This window comes from Danio aesculapii, chromosome 20 (assembly GCF_903798145.1).
Source record: "Danio aesculapii chromosome 20, fDanAes4.1, whole genome shotgun sequence".
NCBI lineage: Eukaryota > Metazoa > Chordata > Actinopteri > Cypriniformes > Danionidae > Danio > Danio aesculapii.
In genome coordinates, this window is record NC_079454.1 from 9,812,077 (window position 1) to 9,837,744 (window position 25,668).

Below are 25,668 nucleotides of genomic sequence, written 5' to 3' on the forward strand. Positions count from 1 at the left end.
TAAATTATATTACTTAAGTAAAATAGAAATGAATATGTATTTCAATGTTAAATTTAGTATTTAGTTTTAATATTGAAATAAAAAATGATAAATACATTTATAGAATATTTTAATTTCAATTTTAAATTTACTTTTAAATATAAAAATGTAATATAAACATGTTTATCTTAATATTGTTTTTACTTTCATTGACTCAGATTTCACAAACAGTGTATTTGTATATAAGTGATAAATTGATAATAATATTTAAATGTGAAAAATTATTAAATTAATTGAAATTTGCTAAAGTAAATTACTTTTAGTATTTAAATGTAATACTTAAATTAAAATGCAAAAATAAAATTATAGAATATTGTAATTTTTTACAAATTTAAAGTGTTAAAAATTTTAAAACAAATTATTAATTTTTATTAAAATGTAATATTAAACATAATAGTTTTAATAACTCATTTCTAATAACTGATTTATTTTATTTTTCTCATGATGACAGTAAATAATATTTGACTAGATATTTTTCAAGACACTTCTATACAGCCTAAAGTGACATTTAAAGGCTTAACTAAGTTAATTATGTTAACTAGGCAGGTTAGGGTAATTAGGCAAGTCAGTGTATAACGATGGTTTGTTCTGTAGACTATTGAAAAAATATATAGCTTAAAGGGGCTAATAATTTTCACCTTAAAATGGGTTTTAAAAAATTAAAAACTGCTTTTATTCTAGCTGAAATAAAACAAATAAGGCTTTCTCCAGAAGAAAAAATATTATCAGACATACTGTGAAAATTTCCTTGCTCTGTAAAACATAATTTGGGAAATATTTAAACAAGAAAAAAAATTCAATAGGGGCTAATAATTCAGATTGAAACATTTAAATAAACATTTTTTAACATATTTAAACATATTTTATTATAATTTTCTTATAAAAGGTTATTTTACTTTAAATAGTCAAATAGAAAATTAATTTAGGGTTTACATTTTTAAATTTAAATATGTAATTAATATTGAAATGTGTTCATATTAGTTTAGTTCGTTTAGTTTAAGCAATAATCAATAATATAGAAATCAAAATGCCATATTTAAATAACAAATGTGTGCACATTTTGTATTTTATATTTAATATTAAAATAAAAATGCTGTAAAATGAAATTATAACACTTTTATTTTAATGCTAATGAGTTCATTTGAAATCTTATCAAGTTGATTTTAAGGAATAAACTGGAATAAGCCGTACAGCAGGAAGAGCCAGTTATCCAGCACTCCTGAGATGCTCATATTACAGCAGCACATTAAAAATCCTCTCAGCTGCATGTTATACGTCAATCCATGTGCAAAAGTCGGCTTCATGCATGAAGCAAACACACAATAATGAGTGTGTTGCTCTGTCTTCAGCCATTAGTGCCGCTCCTCCTCTTCGTAATGGCCATCATTTGTTTTTCTCGCAGCTCTGATCCACTTTCACAGACTCTGGAGACTCAAACTGCAGGATTTTTCCTCCGCATTGTTAAGCTTGAAATCTGACGCCACTGTGATCAACACGATAGTGCTGTTGTTCAAGTTATGAAAGCAAAACATGCATGTGCGCGACTTGTAAATGTGAAGTAGTTTAATAATATTATACAAGAAGTAATGTGATACTGAATTTGTACTGTTGTTTTAGAGACAATATGTTTGTGTTCTTCTGTTTTGCTATTGAAGTAGTTACAAACCAGGGTGTCCGCGGGGTCTTAAAAAGTCTTAATATGTCTTAAATATCAAAAACTAAAAACTTTAGGCCTTAAAAAGTCTTAAATCGACTGAAATATTGTCTTGTATGTCTTAAATCATTTTAAACAGGTCATAATTTTCCTCTGTCCAAGTAAAGCTACCCAATCGGGCCGACATCCATCCAATCACTAACAATCTATCTTAATAAAATCAGGGAAAGAAAACTAAAAACAATTACACAATTCTTCATGATAATAACAGAGCAATATATCTCTTGACCTTATCTTCCATTCATACAAAAACTATTTACAGAAGTAAGGGCGAGTAGACGTAATATTTATAAATAGGCTTGAAACTTAGTGATGTTTTATAAACAAATTTCGGGAGGAGCACGCGCAGAAGTTTCAGTATCAAATACGTCATTGACAATTATTCTATTATCCAATCAGTTTTTGACCAAACCCCTATATATACCAAAAGCTGTCTTACCTGCAGCATCTTACAACTTTAGCATCCCTCCACCACCCCGTCACCTCACCTCTTAAGCATTACTATCCCGGGGGGAGCGTTCTGGGGCCGGGCTAGATACTTTGCTCGAATCCCTATTCCTCTTTGTTTTCTGATAAGAGGAATAACTCGAGTTTGGGTGTCTTCCCCGAGCTCAGAGCCCTCTCCCCGGACAGCACGCCAAATACGCTTTATTCTGAAACTATTGCAAGTGTGAACTCGTGAAAGGTTTTATAACAGAAACACATTAGGTTGAATAGAAGTTATACTCAATCACTTTGGACCAAAAGCCAACAAATATATATTTTTCATTCATGTAATTGTCTTCACAATAAATATACTTTTAAAAATGTTAAACTTGTAATTTTCTAAAATTCTTGAAATATTATGTTGAAAAATGTGTTTACAACTAGATTTTTCTTGTTTTCACACATTAAAGTATGTTGCTAAATAATAATTACATTTTATTTTATTTTATTTTTTTTCGTTTTTGTGGCAAAAAAAAAAATAATCCATCAGGCCAACCAGGCCATTAGAAATAACCATTAGTGTTTAGCCCTGTATAAGTCTAAAATTTAATTCATAATGGTCTTAAGAGGGTCTTAAAATGTCATAAATTTAACTTGATAAAACCTATAGAAACCCTACCAAACAAAAGTTGTTGTTGTTTTTTCTCCTGTAAATACTTGGTACATTGCTTTGAAGACAAATGTGAGGCTGATATTAAAAAATGATGATATTTGCAGCTTTCATTGCTAGTATCTATTTATTAAAGAACCAACATAATTTTCCTGAAATGACACACAGTTTTGATGTAAATATAAAAAATATATATAATTGCAAGTTGAAAATGCATTGGCTGATTTTAATAGTAGGTTTACTTTTAAAAAGTTTAGAAATTAAAGTAAAAAATCTTGAATTTTCTGCAAAATTCAAAAATATTAAAATATAGAGCTAATGGGTTTTGTTTGGGAAATATATACAGTTAAAGTCAGAATTATTAGCCCCCCTTTGAATTGTTTTTCTTTTTTAAATATTTACCAAAAGATGTTTAACAGCAAGACAATTTTCACAGTGTGTCTGATAATATTTTTTTCTTCTGGAGAAAGTCTTATTTGTTTTATTTCAGCTAGAATAAAAGCAGTTTTAGTTTTTTTTTGAAAACCGTTTTAAGGTCAAAATTATTAGCCCCTTTAAGCTATATATACTGTATATTTGCATAGTCTACAGAACAAACCATAAATATTCAATAATTTTCTTAATTACCCTAACCTGCCTAGTTAACCTAATTAACCTAGTTAAGCCTTTAAATGTCAGTTTAACCTGTATTGAAGTGTCTTGAAAAATATCTAGTCAAATATTATTTACTGTCATCATAGCAAAGATAAAATAAATCAGTTATTAGAGATGAGTTATTAAAACTATTATGTTAAGAAATGTGTTGAAAAAAATCTTCTCTCCGTTAAACAGAATTTGGGGAAAAAAATAAACGGGCGGGGGGTGGGATAGGGGGTCAAATAATTCTGCTAATTCTATATATCCAAAAAAAAAAGACGAAAGGGCATAGCACATGCCTTTAGTTTGTTTAGCCTCAGTTTGCTTAGAGTGTAGAACTTTCTATTTGTATCATTTATTTGTTAATTTTTGTTTGTTTTTTAGTGTACAAAGCTTATTTTTTAATACTAAAGAAAGAAAAATTTTTATATATATATATATATATATATATATATATATATATATATATATATATATATATATATATATATATATATACAGCATATCATTTAAAACTCATATCTTGGATCTCATTCTCAAAAAAGAGAGAAAGTGTTGTGTGAAATGAGCCATGTCCTTATTTACAGTGCTCAGCATATATGTTCACCCCTCACAAATCTATCTCTTAAATTCATACTTTTAATAGGAAACTATACAATATTATATTTGTGCATATACAATACTTAACCAGTACTAAAGCCAAATCTGGAGCTTATCTAACAAAATAGCTTACAACAACGGTCCAAAAACTAAAAACACCCAAATCTATAGTCTATAATCTATAATAGAAAAATATCAAATACAAATTTCAAAAAGAGGAAAAATCAAGAGAAGTAAAATTGTAGGTTGTAATTTTTATTTAGCAATATTTAGCTTGAATTTAATTGTATTTTCTTTACATTTTTAAATATGTTCTGTGACTAAAGCTGTTTAATAAATCTGTTTTGTTTAAATGCACCAAAATACATTGCCTATATTCACTGAGAAATGGATAAAAATATTGATTTTCAAAACGGAGTGTACTCAATTATGCAGAGCACTGTAGTTAGAAACACCACAATTACGAAATCTTGTTATTTGTTATATGGACTACAGAAGATTTTGTGTGTTTTTTAATGCAGTGGATTGAAAATCTCAAGCTCTGCAAACACTTGCATTAGAACAATGTAAGTGTGTATCGTTAAGTAAAGGAAAGTCCCTCACACACACACACTTGTAATGTTTAGACTGACTTGAACACTGCAGCCAAATATAGGAAAGAAAAGCCATGCAAGTAGACAAGGGGTCAGGTGCAAGACCACAAGTGCGGAAATTTGGAAAGGCCCACTGCCATTTGCTTAATTTCTGAATAAATCAGCAGTTTTGAATGAATCATTTGAATCGAGAAATTCACTCGTTAAGACAGGGACTTGCCACAACCTAAATAGTTTTTTTGATCGACGACTGGCCAAAATCAGTACAAAGACACACCAAGCAAAACTGTCATGATAAATAAAGGCTTAGTCCCTTTATTCATCAGGGATCAACCACTAGGGTTGGATCAATAGACAATGCCATCGTCCATCGCCGATGGCCGACAGACATCACAATGCTGAGCCGGCATCGCGATCCTCCGCAACGCCCCCCTTGCAGCAAAAACCCGCTCACGAAAAATACACACTTAGGCCACGTTTACACTAATACGTCTTAGTTTTAAAATGACATTTTAAAACGAAAACGATCCACGTCAACACTGGCGTTTCATCTGAAAATGCACATCATGTGACCACACACACACTCTATGCGAGCATCTGACTCTAAGCTCCAGCAGTCAATTCAGAGAGCAGTGCACGTCAGACAGTTTATCAAGGATGTACCACTGGATCATGTCTCACTACAGTTGTTAAAGGTGATATTTAATTAATCTTGTCTTTATCTAACAACTCGTTGGTCTTTTGAGTCTATCAGGTAACATGTCACAGCGTCAGTACTAGGCTTGGGCGGTATCCAAATTTTGATACCATCAAACCTCCTCACTATTTTACCTCGGTATCTGGTATTACCATGCATAATAAGAAAAATATGATATAAGGTGCAGACAGTGTCACCAAACTGTTGGCTTGTGCCTAAACCATTCAGAAACTGAATACAGTATAGGCGACCTTAGGTTCGCGGTCACCTGTTTGTCTTGTTCGTATTAGAGATCTGCGCTGGACGCTCTCTCTTTCACACACACACACACAGACAGCACCAAGCAACGCACAGCATCATGCTCTCTCTTTCTCTTTCTCTCTCTCTCTCATTCACACACACACACACACACACATAGAGAGCATCAAGTGAGGGAGGGATATTGTTAGACTGCGCGCCTGCTCCCGTTCAAATTACACAAGAGTTACTGACCACTCCTGCACTTTATTCGGAAATTTATTGCCGCACCGCAAGAAATCTGGTCGGGTCCTCAGCTCCCACGGTACAGCAGCGGGAATACAGACCTCTAGTTCGTATTTACCACGTCTCCCTTTTCTTTCTGTCGAAACCCGAAACACTGTCCCGTGATGACAATCACACACACGCATTTTTAAGCATTAAATAAATAATATTTATTATTTAATACTTGTCTCCTATATAAGTGCATTGTTTTTTATGACTGTATAGCGGTATTGAAACTGACACCATTCCTATTTTTAGATTCCGTGGTATACCATATTACCGTATTACCCCCCAAGCCTAGTCAGTACACTGCTTTAATCTTTCGCTTTCACGCTTGTACTTAGTCATTTTAGTGAAAACCTCAGATACTGTTGGTTGGTTCCTGTTGGTTGTGCACCTTTTTACCAACCAAGTTTGTCGACGCCATTATGACGACACAGATCACTCTGCCTATTCATGCCAGAGTCCCGCAGAAAAAGTGATTGACAGGTGGTAATTTGTGTGTAACTTATGTTTATTTATTTGTGATTTGGTTATGGGTAAAACAAAGACCATGCGGGTCAGGTAGTTGAAACGGTAGGCTACTAATAATTCATTCGTTATGAGTTAATTAATTATTCATAAATAATTAATTCACCACCACCTACGACGATGATGCCATCGTGATGTTTCACATTAGACAACGTACATTGCCAAATTGGTCGACATCACCCGACCATAGTCGCCACAGCAGAATGAACCGCCAACTTATCCATCATATGTTTTACACAGCGGATGCCCTTCCAGCCGCAACCCAGTTCTGGGAAACATCAATACACTCCCATTCACACACATACGCTACAGCCAATTCAGTTTATTCAATACACCTATAGCGCATGTGTTTGGACTTGTGAGGGAAACCAGAGGACTCGCCAACACGAGGAGAACACACTCAACAAAATCATAACTTCTGAAAAAAAATGAAGCTATATCAATAACTCATAAACCATGTCAGAGACAATAAAAATGCATTTTCACCTTCTTCATGCAATAATTGTCACTTTATCAGTTTCACTGAGGCGGGTTTTTGTATTTTGGTCTTGATGGACAGATATATGTTACATTTATTAATTTATTTTAAATATTAAAGCTATAAACATGTATTATCTCTACTATGTAACCTTTTTTTCTCTTTGATTCGTAGGCTGATCAGTTAACAGAGGAGCAAATCGCAGGTGAGAGGAGTTGATCACCAGATCTCTTTCATTTGTTCATTTTGGAGCTTAAATTAAACACCGCTTGTCTTATTTCTCAGAGTTCAAGGAGGCTTTCTCCTTATTCGACAAAGATGGAGACGGCACCATCACAACCAAAGAGCTGGGCACCGTCATGCGGTCGCTGGGTCAGAACCCTACAGAGGCAGAGCTGCAGGACATGATCAATGAGGTGGACGCTGACGGTGAGTGCGTTTTACTGAAACGCTGAAGACGTTTTTCGTTCATTTAATTACAGTTCAATTAAATAAAAATTATTATAATTTTTCATGTGGGGTCAGGATTCAAATGATATGAATGATGGATATTATCCTATTACTCAATGTACATTTCTGATATGTTTTTGCACTAAGCACATTCAATAAAATCAGAAAAAATAAATAAACACTGAAGGCTAAGATCTGAGTACTAAGAACTGCCCGATGTGAAGCGAAGTGCCTTTAAAATCCAGTTTATTATACTGCTTATTTTGTGGTTACAACTTGTCTAACTTATCTTTTGCTCTTTCCAGCACAATATTTGGCAGAATTTCCATCAGTTATGGCATGTTAGATCCTATAGCCCCCACGTTTAATCAACAGTCAGAGGCAGACAGAGAGAGAAAGCATGTGAGAGAGAGATTGCGTGTGTGCATGTAAATGACACGTGCATATCTAATAGCTCATATAACATGTAACTACCGGTTTGCAAATATTTTTGAGCATATATGTGTGTGGGTAATGCCCATTTGCTCTTTGGATTCGCACATGTCAGTTTCCTCGAGATTTCACAGAGGAATGAAGACTGTGTCAAATGTCACTGGGTTGCTTTGGTTACTACTAATGTTTGACAGAAGCACATTTATTTATATATAACTGTGATCAGAATTGACATTAAATTTTGCACACCTCACAACCAATCAGAATGAAGTATTAGCAAGATAAAACTAAATAACTAATGGTACAATCAATGTAGTGTGCTATAATACTATTGAAAATAATGATAGGAATGTTTATATTCTTGTCTAAGCTCAGATGGTGAGACAGTGATCTTTTATAAAGGGTTTATATATTGGTGTATGGGATGCAGCAAATTCATAGACTGAAGTGATCACCATGATTTTGTAAAAGATTCACTTTAATGTGTGATATGGCAGAACACTGGTCATAAATGGGTAGTGAGATATTGAGTTTTCTCAGTTTAAATGACTTTAACTCACACTAATGGTTGAAGCAGTGTTGTTATGCTAGAATGTTGAGTCAAACCGAAAGTTTGTTCAGGAAGTCTTACTTATAATAGGGTCAGTGACATGTTTATTTTCAAGCTTGATCTGCTTATTTATTTAATGATACTTAACATGTATTCAGAGATGCATTATAAAAGTGATTTAGGAAGCAGCATCAAGTCAAAAATGGGACGGTGATGTACGTAGTTGTGTGAACAATCTTCTTTTAGCGTTTGAATTTTTTTAATTTGTATTTTATAACTAAATCCAGACTAACAATTTTGTTGATCAAAGAGCTGTGGAGCAAATGTTGGTTGAAAAATTTGCCAAATATTGTACTGTGTTGCGTTTCCGAAAACCATCGTTAGCAAACTAAGGTCGCAAGTTTGTTCATTACAAACATAGTTTCCCAAATCCGTCGTTCAAACGAACATTTGCAAACTGCATCGCACACTTGTACACTTGCAACTACACTTCTGGAGCTGTAGTTAGAAGCATACAGTTATCCTCCCTATGCCCTATTCGTTTAGAACATTCTAACATTTAAATTTGGAATCATTTTAAAAAAAGACATTAAAGTCATCTTTCTTAGGTGTAATTTGCTTTCAAAGTATTTTTACAGTTCAGTTTTACAGATCTTCATATTGACAATTGCGTTCCCTTCATAATGCACTTTGAAAACATTTATGACATTTTGAACACAGCCGTGGCTCATTATGAAAGCTATAGGTGACCTATTAATTAAAAGAGTAATTTAGGCTATGTTACATCTCCAAAGATTGTGAAAACAAAATACATTTCATACGTTAATGGTTTTAATTTATAGTAGGTTATTTATTAAGAAATGTATCTGCGCTGTATATGACATGGGCCTGTTGGTTAGAACATCTCTGCAGTGGTTTGAATGTGTCAAATTGTAAAAGTAGACCTAAAATAACATAAAAAATAAAATAAATAAACAATATTCTACTTACTACTCAATTAATATGGAAAATGAGTACATGTTTTTACCATACTAATATAGGATTTTTTTTAAATGCGAGTGCATGTAAAACAATAATTTTCACCAAAAATTATAGGGTTTTTCTCTAAAGAAGTTGTTACTCCACCCCGTTTACAGTGTCATTACTGTATGAACGTTTTATATTATAACTAACGTGGTTCAAACGGTGGATCTGCGACAGAGAAGCTACAGTTTTGGGAAACACTTGTCACTACATCGTTCTTTTCCCAAACGATGCGTCGTACTATTGTAGTTCAGCCACGAGTTATGTCAATGTTTGGAAAACGCAGTTGGTAAATAATTTGACTCTACAAACCTATAAACCTATTTACCAACGAATTAAGAATTATTTTACTACAGGGCTGCTGAATGTCTGATTCTGATTGGCTGATTTCTACTCTGATGATACACAGGACAACTTTTTGAGCAATGTTGCCAGGCAATAATCTAGAGTAATGTTGCTTCGCTATTTTGCTATTGAGAATAGTCAACAAAATTGTACCTGGATCCAGTTGCCCTAATTAGTTGCCTTTTGTCTCACTTGGTTGAACATTGATGGCGTCGTTTCCTAAAGGTGCCAGGCAACATTGCTCAAAAGGCAGTTTTTTTACTGAATTATAGTTTAGTATAACTACACGAAATGTTATCAGTTAGCCTACATTGGTCAAAAATCAAAACAAAACCGAAAGCTTTGAATGAGATGCATAAGAAACTAGTGCTAAACACATGAGGTATTTGAGGACACGAACCTGACATGAAATACAACATCTGAACAGTGTCTTTAGGTGTGGGTGAACTGTAGTATAATGGGATAATTGACTCCGTTCTGTTGACTTATTAGAAAATAAACCACATCTCAGGTCATTAGTCAATGGATTTACAGCAATTTAATTTATTTTAATATTTTAATACTTTTAAAGGGCTTTTAAATGAGTAAATCCAATTTAAACCAAGTTTTCACTTTTTTTTTGAAAAACTAAACCATGAAAATAGGCATAGAAAAGGGCACATAAGCACATTTTTATTGTGTATCATTCTTAGCATTTATCCAGTTCTTACAAAGCCAGTATAATGGCATATGATGCCATGTAAAAGGCACTCTTTAGACTGCATGCTTACAGTCATTTACTAATACGTCTGTAAGTACAGCCTGTCTGTGAGACCATTTAATCTCATCCTCTCATCGCTGTGACATAACAGCGTCCGCCGATCCTCTCAGCGCAGTCTCATCAAAGAGCGATGCTCAAGCCGGGATGCTGTGGGAGGATCGAGAAGCCAGTCACATTGAGCAAGTCTTCAATCAGTCAATCAATAGGCCTGTGGGATGAAGCCGTGACGAGATCCAGGTCAGATGGCAAATAATGTGAGCATTGGGGGAAAAAAAGTAATTGCATAATCCACTCTTGGTGTTCGTCATCTCATTCCCACACACTCATCGACCTCAGTTGCTGGGAAACTGGGGAAGAACTTATTTTGAGATTCTCCTCTGGAAGTGACCTGGAAATGGCTGATCTCAGCACAATCGAGTGGTGCTGAGTGGTGCTTCTATTAATGAGTTGCGATCCCCCTTGGTACCTGTGAAAGACTGCGCTAATATGACTCAACATCCTGTAGCGATCAAAGGTCTTGTTTTTATCTGCCGTGCTAAGAGTGTGGCTCACTGTACAAATCTTTATTGAGTTTCACTGTCAGGTAGAGTTGGGTATCTTTTTTTAAATTGAGTGATTCCAATTCTGCGTATCGAATTCAGTTCTTGTCAATTCTCAGTTCCAATCCCAGTATTTTTTGGAGATAAAAAAAAAGGGTAAAATGTTTTTACAAGGGATGCTCCGATTGATTGGCCGGAGATTGGTATTGGGCAATCTCATGAACCGATCGCAAATGTTTGCTTATGTGTTTACGATTTTCTCACAATTTTGTCAATGTAAAATAAAGGTTAATTTAAGGAGACTATTATTGTTATTTCTCAAACATATGGTAAGATAAACAATAATAATATTAGGTCTGTGTAGGTCTACTGTTGGTTAAAATGCTAAATTTTGGATAGACTTGGAATGGTGGACTTGAACAGACTTTAACTTTATCCTGGTTGGTAATGCACAGTAAAGTGATGACATCATAATACAACTATTCATAATTCTGAAGTTGAATTATTATGTTTCAGACATATGCTTGCAATCTGTCATTGACAACATTATTAGACCATTTTTCACTGGTAAAAGATTCACTCTTGCATTATATTCAACATTATATAGGCTTGAGTAGTTATACTGACTTGAGTAGTTATACTGGGGTTCGAATCGAGATTGCGTTTTTTTTTTCCGATTAATTGTTGATTGATGCTTTAATTCAATTTAATTAATTAAATTAATTTAATTGATGCTTTTTTTCAATTATTGTGCAGCCCTAATTGCAAGTTCACTTAAACCTTGCTGGAAAAAAATGTAAGTAATATGTTTTAATGTGAATATTTAATCAACTAACTTCTTGTAATTTACTTATTGCAATAAACAATAGTTTATAGAACTATTTACTTTTAGTAAGAAAGTAATGGATTTATAGGTGTGCATTTTAACTTCTTATGCGACAAATATGCGCTCCAAACTTTTTCTTAATTTTTCTGCAATGTTTCCAAATTGCAATGTTAGTAAATTTTTTTTCTATCTGTGCTATCTATTATGTTCTATAAAGCTGCTTATAAGCTGCTATAAAGGTATCGGTACTTGGTATCGGCTGATCACCATGACAAGGTATCGGTACTTGGTATCGGGCGATCACCATGACAAAGTACCGGTACTTGGTATCGGCTCATCACCATGATAAGGTATCTGTACTCAGTATGGGCCGATCACCATGACAAGGTATCGGTACTTGGTATCGGCCGATCACTATGACAAGGTACCGGTACTTAGTATCGGCTGATCACTATGATAAGGTATCGGTACTCAGTATCGACCGATCACCATGACAAGGTATCGGTACTTGGTATCGGCCGATCACCATGACAAGGTACCGGTACTTGGTATTGGTCGATCACCATGACAAGGTACCGGTACTTGGTATCGGCCAATCACCATGACATGGTATCAGTACTTGGTATCAGCTGATCACCATGACAAGGTACCGGTACTTGGTATCGGCCGATCACCATGACATGGTATCAGTACTTGGTATCACCTGATCTCCATGACAAGGTATCGGTACATGGTATCGGCCGATCACCATGACAAGGCATTGGTACTCTGTATCGGCCGATCACCATGACAAGATATCGGTACTTGGTATCGGCCGATCACCATGATAAGGTATCGGTACTCGGTATCGGCTGCAAAAATCCTGATTGAAGCATCCCTAGTTTTTACCTTTTATTCTTACCACATTTAGGCTATAATCAATAGGCTGTAACTGTTAACTGTAACAATTTGGCCAAAAAAGGCAAAGAAATAAATAACACTTTCATTAAAAGTGATTGTCTTTTTGTTTGCTTTTTGTACTTTTGTGTTAAGTATTAGCTTTATCTTGTGCATTATCAAAGGTCTTGACAACTGGGAAAGGCACATTGTATTACTTTAGAATATTGCCGTGTTAAAGCAAACATTTCATCATATTAAAGTTACTTCCTCGAATGCACTAAATATCTTTGCTGCATATATTGCATTTGTCAATGCTATCATCTTTTGTCACAAAGTTTAACCAGGATTGGTTTGAAGTCAGAGAAAACTGAAAATGCTAGTTTAATGTACAGTAGTCAACATTTAAAGTGGATCATCACCTTTCATCAAAGTTGTCGTAAAACTACTGAACGGCACTCATTCTTGTCCTAAGACAATTTTGAAAAACATTGCTGATTCACTTCGAATGTTGACTACAGTAGCTTGTCAAATAATAAAGGAAATTACAATCAGGTGCCAAATAGCACCAATAACTGCTAAGGCCTGTTTTCCACTGGTTTTCCACTCGCTTAGATTACATGAGAATGAGAAAACAATGGTGTTTGAGGTTCACACCATGGCCATTTCCATGTACTGAACTCATATTATTTGGCTATGCCTAAGAATATCTATGTTTTCATTGTAGGGCGCTGCTCTTTTAGGATCACATCAATTGTTGTATTTTTTTCTAGTTTTGATCTCCACTGCATTATGCCACATACCATTAAATCACCATCTGCTCAAAGCCAAAAGCAGGTTTCAAACCCAAGTCAAAGTTCAGTGTTCCTTTCAGGCTGGCTAATCCTAGACTGTTGCCTCCACACAGCTATCGGTAATCCAGCCTTGTCTTTATTACCACACAGTTGACCTATTTCATACCGTTAAACGTGCTTTAACTCTTTTATGGTCAGCTGCAGCTATAGTCTGTGCCAGCTGTAGGGATCTAGCCGTGTCTCTTATATCACAGTCACTCTCTCGGCTTTTATTATTCAGTGCCGTCCCTCGAGGACTATCATCTCCTGCTAATCCACAGTGAGTCACGTGGCTTTTGATCTCTCTTAGCGAATCCCCACCTCCCTGTACACACTCATCTCTTCGTCGGCTCTCTGGTGAAGTGTGTGAGTGACCACGATGGGTCCCGAGCGTGGCTACACTTTATGTTATAGACTGGATTAGTGGCCACCCAATTTTTAGCAGCTCTGGAGGGGTTTTTTTTCAAAGAGGGATTTTAAAAAGGCTTTGTTTTAAAGCAGTACAAGTCACAAACCAGACCAACCAGCTAAGAGAACAATTTTACATACATTAATTTGACGCAATGAAGTATACACTACCTGACAAGAGTCTTGTCGTCGATCCCAGTTGTAAAAACAACATATAGTAACTTGACTTCTAGTTGATCATTTGGAAAAGTGGCAGAAGGGAGATTTTTCAGATAAATCATCAATCATGTTGAACTGCATTACAATCATCACAAATACTGCAGAAGACCTATTGGAACCCACATAGACCCAAGATTCTCACAGAATTCAGTCAAGTTTAGTGAAGGAAAAAATCTTGGTTTGGGGTTACATTAAGTATGGGAGCATTCAAGATATCTGCAGAGTGAATGGCAATATCAACAGCCTGAGGTATCAAGACATATGTGCTGCCCAATACATTACAAACCACAGGAGCGGGCAAATTCTTCAGCAGGATAGCGCTCCTTCTTATACTACAGCCTCCACATCAAAGTTCCTGAAAGCAAAATAGGTCAAGGGTCTGCAGGATTGGCCAGCCCAGTCATCAGACATGAACATTATTGAGCATGACTGGGGTAAGATGGAGGAGGCATTGAAGATGAGTCCTGCAAGTATGCTTTCTTTGCCATTCCAGATGACTTTATTAATAAGTTATTTAAGTCATTGCAGAGACGTATGGATGCAGTCCTCCAAGCTCATGGGAGTCATACACAAGATTAATTCTTTTTCCGCTGCACCATGACTTTATAGTCTGTACTGGACATTATTTCTGTTAAGACAAGACTTTTGTCTAAGCACATTCAGACATTACTCTCCTAATTAAATATTTAAAAATCAAGGCATGATCATATTTCATTTTGGTAAAATAAGCGTAATCAAGAGGCCTTTGCCTTTCATATAAGCCACTTCTGATACCAAGTGATCAACTAGAAGTCAAGTTATTTGGTGTTCAAATAAATTACTGATAATATGAGCCAAGGACAAGAGTATTGAATGCTCTTGCAGTGGAATAAACTTCAAAATAGCTCAATATTCTGCTCTGTGAGTATTCGTTTACTTATCTATGCATGGTCCATAAATGCTCACTGGAAAAGCAAAGTCCACTCAAATAACACACTGACGGGATATTTCTATGAATTATACTTGTTTCTGCTGCTTGCAACAGCGCTACTGTGCTGTTATGGCAATGCTTGAAAAATTATGCCTCTCAACTTGCTGTCAATGAAATGTTTATTTTTTGTTTTTTTTGTAAAATCTAAGTTATTATGTTAAATTTAAAGTCTTACAAAATTCTATATTTTTTCTAAAATAATAAATCACTAAGGCAGCATGGTGGCGCAGTGGGTAGCACAATCGCCTTATTCATGAATTAACGAATAAATCACTATTACAAAGCATTTTTGCTTTCAGTTTTCAGTGCATTCAGAAGTTTTGGCTTCAGCTCAGAATTTATATTTTGGTGCATCTCTAGAAGTATATGAAGAATAGATGATAAAAAGACAAAGGTACTACAGCTTTAATGAGGGAAATAGCTTCAATCCTGTGAAGCACTTGAATCACACAGTCAAATTAAACATTTTAAAAATATATTGAACTATTCTGTTAAAGTTGATGGTTGAGTTTATAGAAACTAGGTGATTAATCAAAATGAAATCTCAAACACAATTGAGCAAAGCTGCAATAGTAATGCACATCTTGTCACGGAACCATGCTTGTGTGATCAATAGTAAATCTCCTCCAAAGGCCAGGGGGCGCACATGTAGAAGCTCCAAATATGCCACAAAGAATAAACCCAGGAAATTCCCTGAGCATTTCATTATAAACAGAAGTTTGAAACAGATTTTTGTGTAGCCTATCAGTAAACTAAGACTCTATGTATTAAATGCTGCTCCATCTGAAAGCGAAAAGAAGATGAAAAGAGATGAATTAATAATTGTTTGGCCTTAAGTTACACATTAAAATAAAAGAATGCAAATAAAATGAGGCAATGTGTAAATATACTGACAAAATCAGTTGTCTCTGCTCTCTCTTAACTCCACCTGTGCTTGTTTTAGGTGCGCTTTCTCACAATACGTCCCCTAACAATCCTGTTTGGTTAGTAGGCAGAGAGCAGGTGGTCTTTTGTGACTCTCTGAATGCTTTCAACCACATGAGAGTTTAAGCTCAAAACAAATCCAACCGAATGCGTTTTTAACCACCTCTGGAAGTGGTCGGGATTGGACAAGATCAAAATGTTTTAGCTCCTGTTTACGCTTGTATTTAAGCTTGAAAGGTGTTTTTTATACCTCAAAGTGAACCTTCAATTTCAATAAAATCTCACTTCCTTATTTCTAGGAAACGGAACCATAGATTTCCCAGAGTTCCTGACCATGATGGCCAGGAAAATGAAGGACACAGACAGCGAGGAGGAGATTCGCGAAGCCTTTCGGGTATTTGACAAGGTATGCTTTGAGCTTTAACTTCTGTTTAGTTTAGCAAGTCAAACTTCATAGTAGACTGATATTTTCCTTGCTGTTCCATTGGCTGATGTTTGCTGTTTCCTTGCAGGATGGTAATGGCTACATCAGTGCTGCAGAGCTGCGTCACGTAATGACAAACCTGGGCGAGAAGCTGACAGATGAGGAGGTGGACGAGATGATCAGAGAAGCCGACATTGATGGAGATGGACAAGTGAACTATGAAGGTCAGTTGCTCACTGTGTTTCCGCAAACATTCACTTCTTACTCATATGCTAATGCTATATTTGGGAGTTATATCAATGGCTATTATACATTAACTTTTATATGGTGTTTAGATCAAAATAAAAATGCCAATCAATATTTTTTCAATCTTGGACTCATTGGCCTCATTTTTCATGAAGAGCATAAAGGTTTAATACTGTACATTTACATTACATAGAGTAGGTTAAAGTATGTGTAGAAATTGTAGGTCCTGGGAACGTTAACTCTGTCCTCCATAATAGTCTATGCATGCATCAAGTGTAAAAATACATATGTTTCACCGTGAAACTCAGCCTCTTGTGTGGTGTATGGGCTGGCATGAAAAGGCAAAGTGTTTAATGGGGCTGAAAGGACAATAAAATAGTAGAACTTTAATTCATAAATGTGATCTAATAAAAGTAAATAGTAAATATTATCCATAAATGCTGTTTATAGTGCTTTCAACTGGGATGACGTAAATATCTGTTGAGTATTTTAACATAAAATGTTTGGTTTGTTGAATTAAAAAAACAAAATGGAGTGGGTAGACCAGACCCACGAACAGTTGATTTACATGAACACCAGGTAACACTTTATTTTGATGGTCTATTTGAGTATTAGTAGAATGTCTGCTCAATATCTGTTGATACTGCTCCTTCAACAGACTGACTATAAGAAACTTTGTACATGTCAACTTACACTAAGCCCAAACTAACAGTCTACTATAATCTAATGAGAATTAGTTGACATGTAGATGCAATGTAACTTAAATTCAACAAACGGACCATCAAAATAAAGTGTGACCGAACACCATACAAGGGTTAATATTATTGCTGTCAAATGATTAACCATGATTAATCGCATCTGAAATAACAGTTTATATTTACAAAACATATTTGGGCGTACTGTGTTTACTTTTGTGTATAGAAATATATTCATATATATATATTTAATAAAATGTTAGTTTATATTTGCTGCACGGTGGACTAGTAGTTAGAACTTTCGCTTCACAGTGAGAAGGTTGCTGGTTCGAGCCCCGGCTGGGCCAGTTGGTGTTTCTATGTGGAGTTTGCACGTTCTCCCTGTGTTCGTGTGGGTTTCCTCCTGGTGCTCCGGTTTCCCCCACAATCCAAAGACATGTGGTACAGGTGAATTGAATAAACTAAATTGGCCGTAGTGTATGAGTGTGAATGTGAGTGTGTATGGGTGTTTCCCAGTAATGGGTTGCGGCTGTAAGGGCATCCGCTGTGTAAAACATATGCTGAATAAGTTGGCGATTCATTCCGCTGTGGCAACCTCTGATAAACAAAGGGACTAAACTGTAGGAATTCATTCATTTTCTTTTCAGCTTAGTCCCTTTATTAATCTGGGGTCGCCACAGCGGAATGAACCGCCAACTTATCCAGCATATGTTTTACGCGGTGGATCCCTTTCCAGCTGCAACCCATAACTGGGAAAAATCCATACACTCTCATTCACTACAGACAACTTAGCCTACCCAATTCACCTGTACTGCATGTCTTTGAACTTGTGGGGGAAACCGGAGCACCCTGAGGAAACCTACGGTAACAAGGGGAGAACATGCAAACTCCACACTGAAATGCCAACTGACCCAGACGAGGCTCGATCCAGCGACTTTCTTGCTGTGAGACGAACGTGCTACCCACTGCACCACGGCGTCCCCTAAATATATACATATATATGTAAATACATTTCTTTTGTAGATTTTTTGTATTGTATGTACAGTATGTGTGTGTATTTATACGCATATACATAAATATACACCATACAAACGTATATATTATGCAAATACAAACTTTGATCTTGGATGCGATTAATCGTTTGGCAGCGCTAGTTATATATTTTTTGATCTCAGATTGGCCGATAATAACTGAGGCAGAGTGTGTCAGTGCTCAAAGGCCACTGTACGCATCTGTACGCACATTCTCACTTTCAATATTATTTTAAGAACTCTCTGAAAACATGTGAGTTATTACAGATGCATAATCAACTCATGTTATCGGAGAGTCAAATTAGCATAATTTTCCATGTTGGGCTGATGCCAATGTTTACATTTCAAGCCATTAACAATATTGTGCATACCTGGAAAGTTACTATTTCACTGCTTTATGGTAATGTAGTGTTCACAAAGTTTGGAAATAATAATAATAATAATTATATATATATATATATATATATATATATATATATATATATATATATATATATATATATATATATATATATATATATATATATAGTTGAAGTCAGAATGATTAGATTAACCCCCCTTTGAATTATTTTTTTTTTTTGTTTGTTAAATATTTCCCAAATGATGTTTAACAGATCAAGGAAATTTTCACAGTATGTCTAATAATATTTTTTCTTCTGGAGAAAGTCTTATTTGTTTTGGGTTATTTTTGTGGCTAGAATAAAAGCAGTTTTAAATTTTTTAAAAACCATTTTAAGGTCAAAATTATTAGCCCCTTTAAGCTATATATTTTTTCGATAGTCTACAGATCAAACCATCATTATATAATAAGTTGCCTAATTACCCTAAACTGCCTAGTTAACCTAATAAACCTAGTTAAGCCTTTAAATGTCACTAAGCTGTTTTGAAGTGTCTTGAAAAATATCTAGTCAAATATTATTTACTGTCATCATGGCAAAGATAAAAGAAATCAGTTATTAGAGATGAGTTATTAAAACTATTATGTTTAGAAATGTGTTGAAAAAAATCTTCTCTCCATTAAACAGAAATTGGGGGAAAAAAAATAAACAGGGAGCCTAATAATTCTGACTTCAACTGTATATATGTATGTATATATATATATATATATATATATATATATATATATATATATATATATATATATATATATATATATATATATATATATATATATATATATATATATATATATATATATATATATACACATACATGCACACACACACACACACACACAAACAGTTAAAGTCAGAATTATTAGCATAAAGATGGTTTATTCTGTAGACAATCGAAAAAAATATAACTTAAAGGGACTAATAATTTTGACCTCAAAATGGTTTTTAAAAAAAAAAATTACTGCTTTTGTACTAACCGAAATAAAACAAATAAGACTTTCTCCTAAAGAAAAAATATGAAAAATTCCTTGCTCTGTCAAACATAATTTTGGAAATACCTAAATAGTAAAAAAATCAATGGGGCTAATAATTCTGACTTCAACTATATATATATATATATATATATATATATATATATATATACATATATATATATATAGTGTTACTGCAGGTCTTAAAATATCTTAATTGTACCATTCTACAATTAAAGGCCTTAAAAATGTCTTAAATGAAAGCAGAACATGTTAAATTGATTAAGTAAATATTGCATGCACTGTTAAATTAATATTTATTGTATTTTTGTTTTTGTATTTTGCTTTAACTCAAGATGCATTTACCTGAGATGCAATAGAAAGTCTGTGTTTTTTTTTCAAACAAACTAAACAAAAGTAACTGAAAAATGTATGCCAAAAATTAAGAATATATTTTAATTGGAGTTTTACAATTTGATTCTTTAAAAAAAAATTAGGCAACTAGGGCTGCACGATATTCGAAAAACAAGATAGTTGAATAGCTCTATTTGATGGTTTTCTATGGAGACTAACAGTATTCAGGTACAAAAATTGAATGATAACATACAACAATGCTTTTCTTACTTTGATTTGTCTCATTTCTAGTCCAAATATCTAAAAAGAAATATATTAAATCAAGTAAAAGTATTGTTTTGTTTTAAAAGTCTGATGAAATCATTATTTAAATGGCAAGTTAAATAATCTTGTTTTCACTTTGAAGTGTAGATATTTGGATTAGAAACAAAGACAAGTATTAATGTAAGAAAACATTTTTGTTGTTGCATAAATCGTATTAATTCCATATAAACACAGTGATTAATTACAATTCTGTAGCACATGGTCAACAATAATCCAGACATAACATTGCATATCTTTGCGATGTAACTATTGTGATATCAATGATGAAATGGTATATTGCGCAGCCCTACTAGTGACCAATGTTTTATCTTGTTTTATTCATCAACACACTCCATTTCACAGAAAACAAAACTTTGGTCATTTTCTACTCTTAAAAATACCTTGATTTACAAAACTTATTTCGATATTTGCTTTGGAATATAAGACAAAATACTGACAAACAACACTGTTTAATCTAGTTTTTTAATTATTCTTTCCTTTCTGTAATCAATCAAAATGAAATAATACAAAATGATATTTTAATTTATTATATACAGCTCTGTGCTCCTGCAAACGTTCATTTACATCGAATATTTGTGTGTTGTGTTTTTAAATTGTCTGTTAAAAGTCTCCAAAATCTGAAAACGTATCTTCAGAAGTCTGAAAGCCTGCAATGCACTGGAAACAAAAGATTTTCATGACATTTGTTTCCTGATGATTCCAGACATTGAACTGGTCTTAATGATGCACTTAGTGAACCAGCCCGTCCCTTTAAAGTCTTGTTTCTGATGTTTAATTATTAATTTCCATGTTGGAATGACCACAGCATCTTTTAATTTGATCTACATCGGAAATGGCTCAGAATGCATCACAATGGTTCAGGGCTCATGCGATAGAGAGCCTTTTTTGTTTTGCTGAGCCTCTTGATTAGTTGCATATGAAAGCTATTCGGAAATGGGAAGCTAATTACCGTGCGAATTCCACCTTCACCTTCTTGATTAAAAAATTAATAAACCATTAAACAATTTAGCAGCCGGCTGCACAGCATGGCGTTCGGCCAAAAGCAACTGCCTAATCTCATTTTCTCTCCGTCTCTTTCTCCTCTCGCAGAGTTTGTACAGATGATGACCGCAAAGTGAAGCCTCCACCTTCTGCCGTGCCCTCTTAGAAGAGAAAAAATAATTAAATCAGTCAAATGTTTTACTCACCTCTTGGGGAAAAAAAGTTTATTTATTCATAATGTTTCTGTTTTAAAAATAATTGAATGTTAAAATAAAGTATCCTTCTGTCCACACAGAAATAATGGAAGAAAAAAATCTAATATCTGCATGAAATGGTTAGTGACCCTGTCCCCAAAAATCAGTTATTCAAGAGAAAAATAACCTGTAACCACCTTCAAACTGAAGAAAAACAGCATTTGGTGAACTCCTTCAGTTGCATCTGCTCCTGATAATGTTTGGGCTGGCCATCCTCCTTCTTTCTCTCTTTTTTTATTATTATTATTATTATTATTATTATTATTATTATTATTATTATAATTATCCGATCTTCATGCATGCAGCTTGAGCCCGGAGCTCATTCTCCAGCCAATCAGAGCCTGCCGAGTCCACTGAAGTGTTGTGTCGTGGGGTTTTTTTAATTTAAGAGGAATCACATGTAGAGAGAACGCTTGTAAAACTCAAGTTTCCAGTGGAATGGGGCTTTAAAGTATTGTGGGGGGGATACAAAGTTAAAAATAAAAAAACGAGAAAAAAAAATACAAAAACAAGAAAAGGTCGAACATGTTTGGCATGATTTTATCGTTTCAGATTTGTTGTTTTTTATTTTTGTCGATCATTTGTTTTTGTTTGATTGACTTTCTTTCTGGACGGCCATCTCCTCTGTGGCGGCTGGGATTTGAGGGATGTTTGTGTTTGAGATGAGTGGAGGTGTGAGGCTGAGCCGTCACTTTTCTATCCTCTCTTTCTTTACTTCTGACCAGTGAAATCTCCCCTGCGTGGGAGTTTTGCGCTCCACTCTTCAGTTTGCATTCATTCCAAGTTGTACATGCTACTGTTTTAATATTTTCTTCAAATAAAGTGACCATGTACTTTACGACTACCACTCTGCTCTGTGTTTTTCCTTGGGAAGCCATTTTGTGTCCGTTAAAGTAGTAATTTACTAAATCTGATTTACTCGAAACCCATACGACTTATAATCACAACCCAGGCTTATTCTGATTACGTACCCTATGTACATTTCTAGAGAGATCAAAATATGTCCCAGGAGCTATGTTTTTTTTGCTGTTTTTGTTTTCATGAGTCCACCAAAGGCCGCTGTGTATGTTTTTTGAGATCTCAAATTTCTCTCGTGAGTGCCATTCGTACCTGCTATTCTCACGTAAATCCCCCAGAGGTTGCTGTTGATTGACTGAGTGACCAACTGATTATTCCTCCCCACCCTCCTCCTTCCCTAAAACAAACCGATAGTGTTTTAAGAAGCATAGATTGACCCACGCCCACCCACCGACAGTGTTTTGAAAAGCAATCCTGAAAAAGTAAAGCCCCCTGATTTTTAATACGCTAACAGATTTTACCACATTCTCACCCTGTTATTTACTTGTTTACTTTATTTTTTGGCTTCTGTTTTTGTTTTACCCGCTTTCTGGAACCGTTCTTCACCGAACTTGAACCCCGTTGTTGTAGTCAACTCCGATCTGCATCTTAAGTCTGCCGGCATACGTGTCGAGCTACCAGACAAATTGGTAACTGTGGAAAAGCCGTCCACTTGCAGATAAGTGGTCAGCTGGTAAGCAAAAAAAGGAACAGCGTAGTTCCTTTAATAGTGTTCGTTTTAAAAACTAAATGCAGCTATTTGTTCCTCTGACTACATAATTGGCGATTTCCAGAAACGTATATATGGCTACGTTTTCAGAAAGAGCCCGTGTTGCATAATCATCTTCAAAACATTGAACAGCATTGTCAAAATTACAGACTTCTAACCAATCTGTACTAAAATAAAAAAAGATACTATATCAACATTTCTCACTCACATTTTGAGGGCTGTTGAGGTTCTTAAAGGGATCCTATTATGCTTTTTCACTTTTTGAAAGTTAGTCAGTGTGTATTGTGTATATTTGGGCATTAAAAACATCTACAATGTTACAAATCTCAAAGTTCACTCCAAAGGGAGATGTTTTGTTTTTAGGAAACCTGTCCTCAGGAACTACAGCGAATGACTCATTTGGACTACAAGCATTGATTCCAGTGTTTATGATGTCACAAACTGGCCCAAATCCCACTTAATGTTTGGTGGAATTTGAATGGTTGGTGGGTGTGGAAGAGCAAAACAACAATAACATTACCTCTCTGATATATAACCAATCACAAGGCATTTTATCTTCTGAAGGTGGGCCTTCATCAAACCAAAAATTAATTGAGATGTTTGTGCCAGGCTGGGGAGAAGGTTATTGTGACAATGTTAATTATGTAAAAAAACAATGCATTTTTAAACCATCAAGAATGAAAGCATGTTCTAGTACACTCCGAACAGAATCAAGACTTTATAGGACCTATTTGAAGACATTTGATTGGCCATTTACTGTGAAAATGCTAGGTTTCATACAATTCCTTCATGTTGTCCCAACACAATTCGATTAAGTAAACTTAAAAGTTTTTACAAATTCAAGTGGATTGAACATAAAACAATTAAGTTGTCCTCAAAAAAGCAAAATAACTCTGTTGCTTCAACTCATTTTAAATAAGTAGTTTGAACAAGTAACAAAAGTCTTTTTTTTTGAGTGTTGTGTTCAAGTGCTACACAGATATAACTGTGATTGCCTCCAATAATTATCACTTGGCATCCCTAATTGATCTATTCCCTTAAAATGCTCATACTTATAATGATCAAAAACTAAATTCAGATGAACTGAGCAATAATCCAAGGCTTCTAAAAAAATCTGAAAACAAGCATAATGGTCTCTGCAGAAGCTCAAAAAAGCCACATGACACAAATGAATGAACCTCATTGGTTCCTGTAGAAGCTCAAATGTGTGGTGTGACGTGAGAATCTGTACATTCCAAAAACAACTACATACTTCCCCCCAATATATGTGAAAAACAGTATTAGAGGTGAGTACTATATCCAAATTCATAGTTTTTGAAAAACAGTAGGTGCTGAGATTCTGAATTGTGCATGCAATGGACATTTTACTGTCCCGTAAGACCATGCGAGAAAATTTATGAATAGTAGTCAAGTGGTGCAACTGACTCTAGGTCATGTGATAAAGACAGAAATGCATCTGAATTGACCTTTCGCTAAGCCTCGCCCTCCTTAGTTACTGTTGCTACACCTGTCAAGCTTTCGTGCCTGGCATGTCTATTACAATATGTCAAACATTCCCAGGGATATAATTAGTAATTTTTGGCGAACAGGTGAGATATCCGAGAAAGCCAGACAAAAAAGGACTGTAGTATGCATTACAGGGGTATATTCACGACATAATAGGCAACTGATTAGAAAATAACAATCAAAATTGAAGCTAGGTTAGCCTAGCCGCCTCATACGCTGACCATTCAACAGCTTAGTTAATGCACAGCAGGAGAGGTGAAATTTTAAAATAATCTAATAATAACAAATTAAACCGTGATTTCTCTTGTTTAGCCAAAAAGCCTGATAGATTAATTGTTGTGCAATGAAATATAGCGTTACTAACCGACAAGGAAACACGCATGGACAGTGCTTCTGCATCATTCATTCATAGAAAGAACAGCCAGAAAGAGGAGATTGATGGATTTGTGCTGAATATTAGCATCATTGACCCATAACAACATACAATACCTTTAACTGTCAGTATGTTTGTGTGCTTTTTATACCGTTTCTATTCTAATTTGCAGTTAAGTGGAAAAAAATTAATAAATTGAAATGCAAATCAAAGTATAAATAGCAGAAGTGAACAAATAGATTTTCCCTACCAGCAAATATTAATCCAACACCAAATATAAAAGCAGACACTAACCCGGTATAACGCTGTCACCAATGACTAAATTTCCAGAAGACGGACGAAAACATCAGTGAATTGTAGCTCTGACATCGACATGAGGGTTATAAATGACTGAAAAACAGCTGCGGGTGAAGTATATTGATCGCAAGTGCTCAGTTTGTGATCACATCTCGGTTTTGTTCTGTTGATATGTAATTTAAAATGTAA

General features: G+C 34.7%; 1 protein-coding gene across 1 annotated transcript in view; it reads left to right on the forward strand.

Annotated features, from left to right (window-relative positions):
* The window catches only part of calm1b (calmodulin 1b), a 32,116-nt gene extending 9,542 nt beyond the window's left edge, over nucleotides 1–22,574 (forward strand). Inside the window, exons 2-6 of the mRNA XM_056481244.1 lie at nucleotides 7,081–7,111; nucleotides 7,192–7,335; nucleotides 16,361–16,467; nucleotides 16,574–16,709; nucleotides 21,591–22,574. Of these exons, the coding sequence (XP_056337219.1) occupies nucleotides 7,081–7,111; nucleotides 7,192–7,335; nucleotides 16,361–16,467; nucleotides 16,574–16,709; nucleotides 21,591–21,619 (447 nt within the window). The 3' untranslated portion in view covers nucleotides 21,620–22,574. The remainder of the gene's footprint in view (nucleotides 1–7,080; nucleotides 7,112–7,191; nucleotides 7,336–16,360; nucleotides 16,468–16,573; nucleotides 16,710–21,590) is intronic.
* The last annotated feature ends 3,094 nt before the right edge of the window (nucleotides 22,575–25,668 follow it).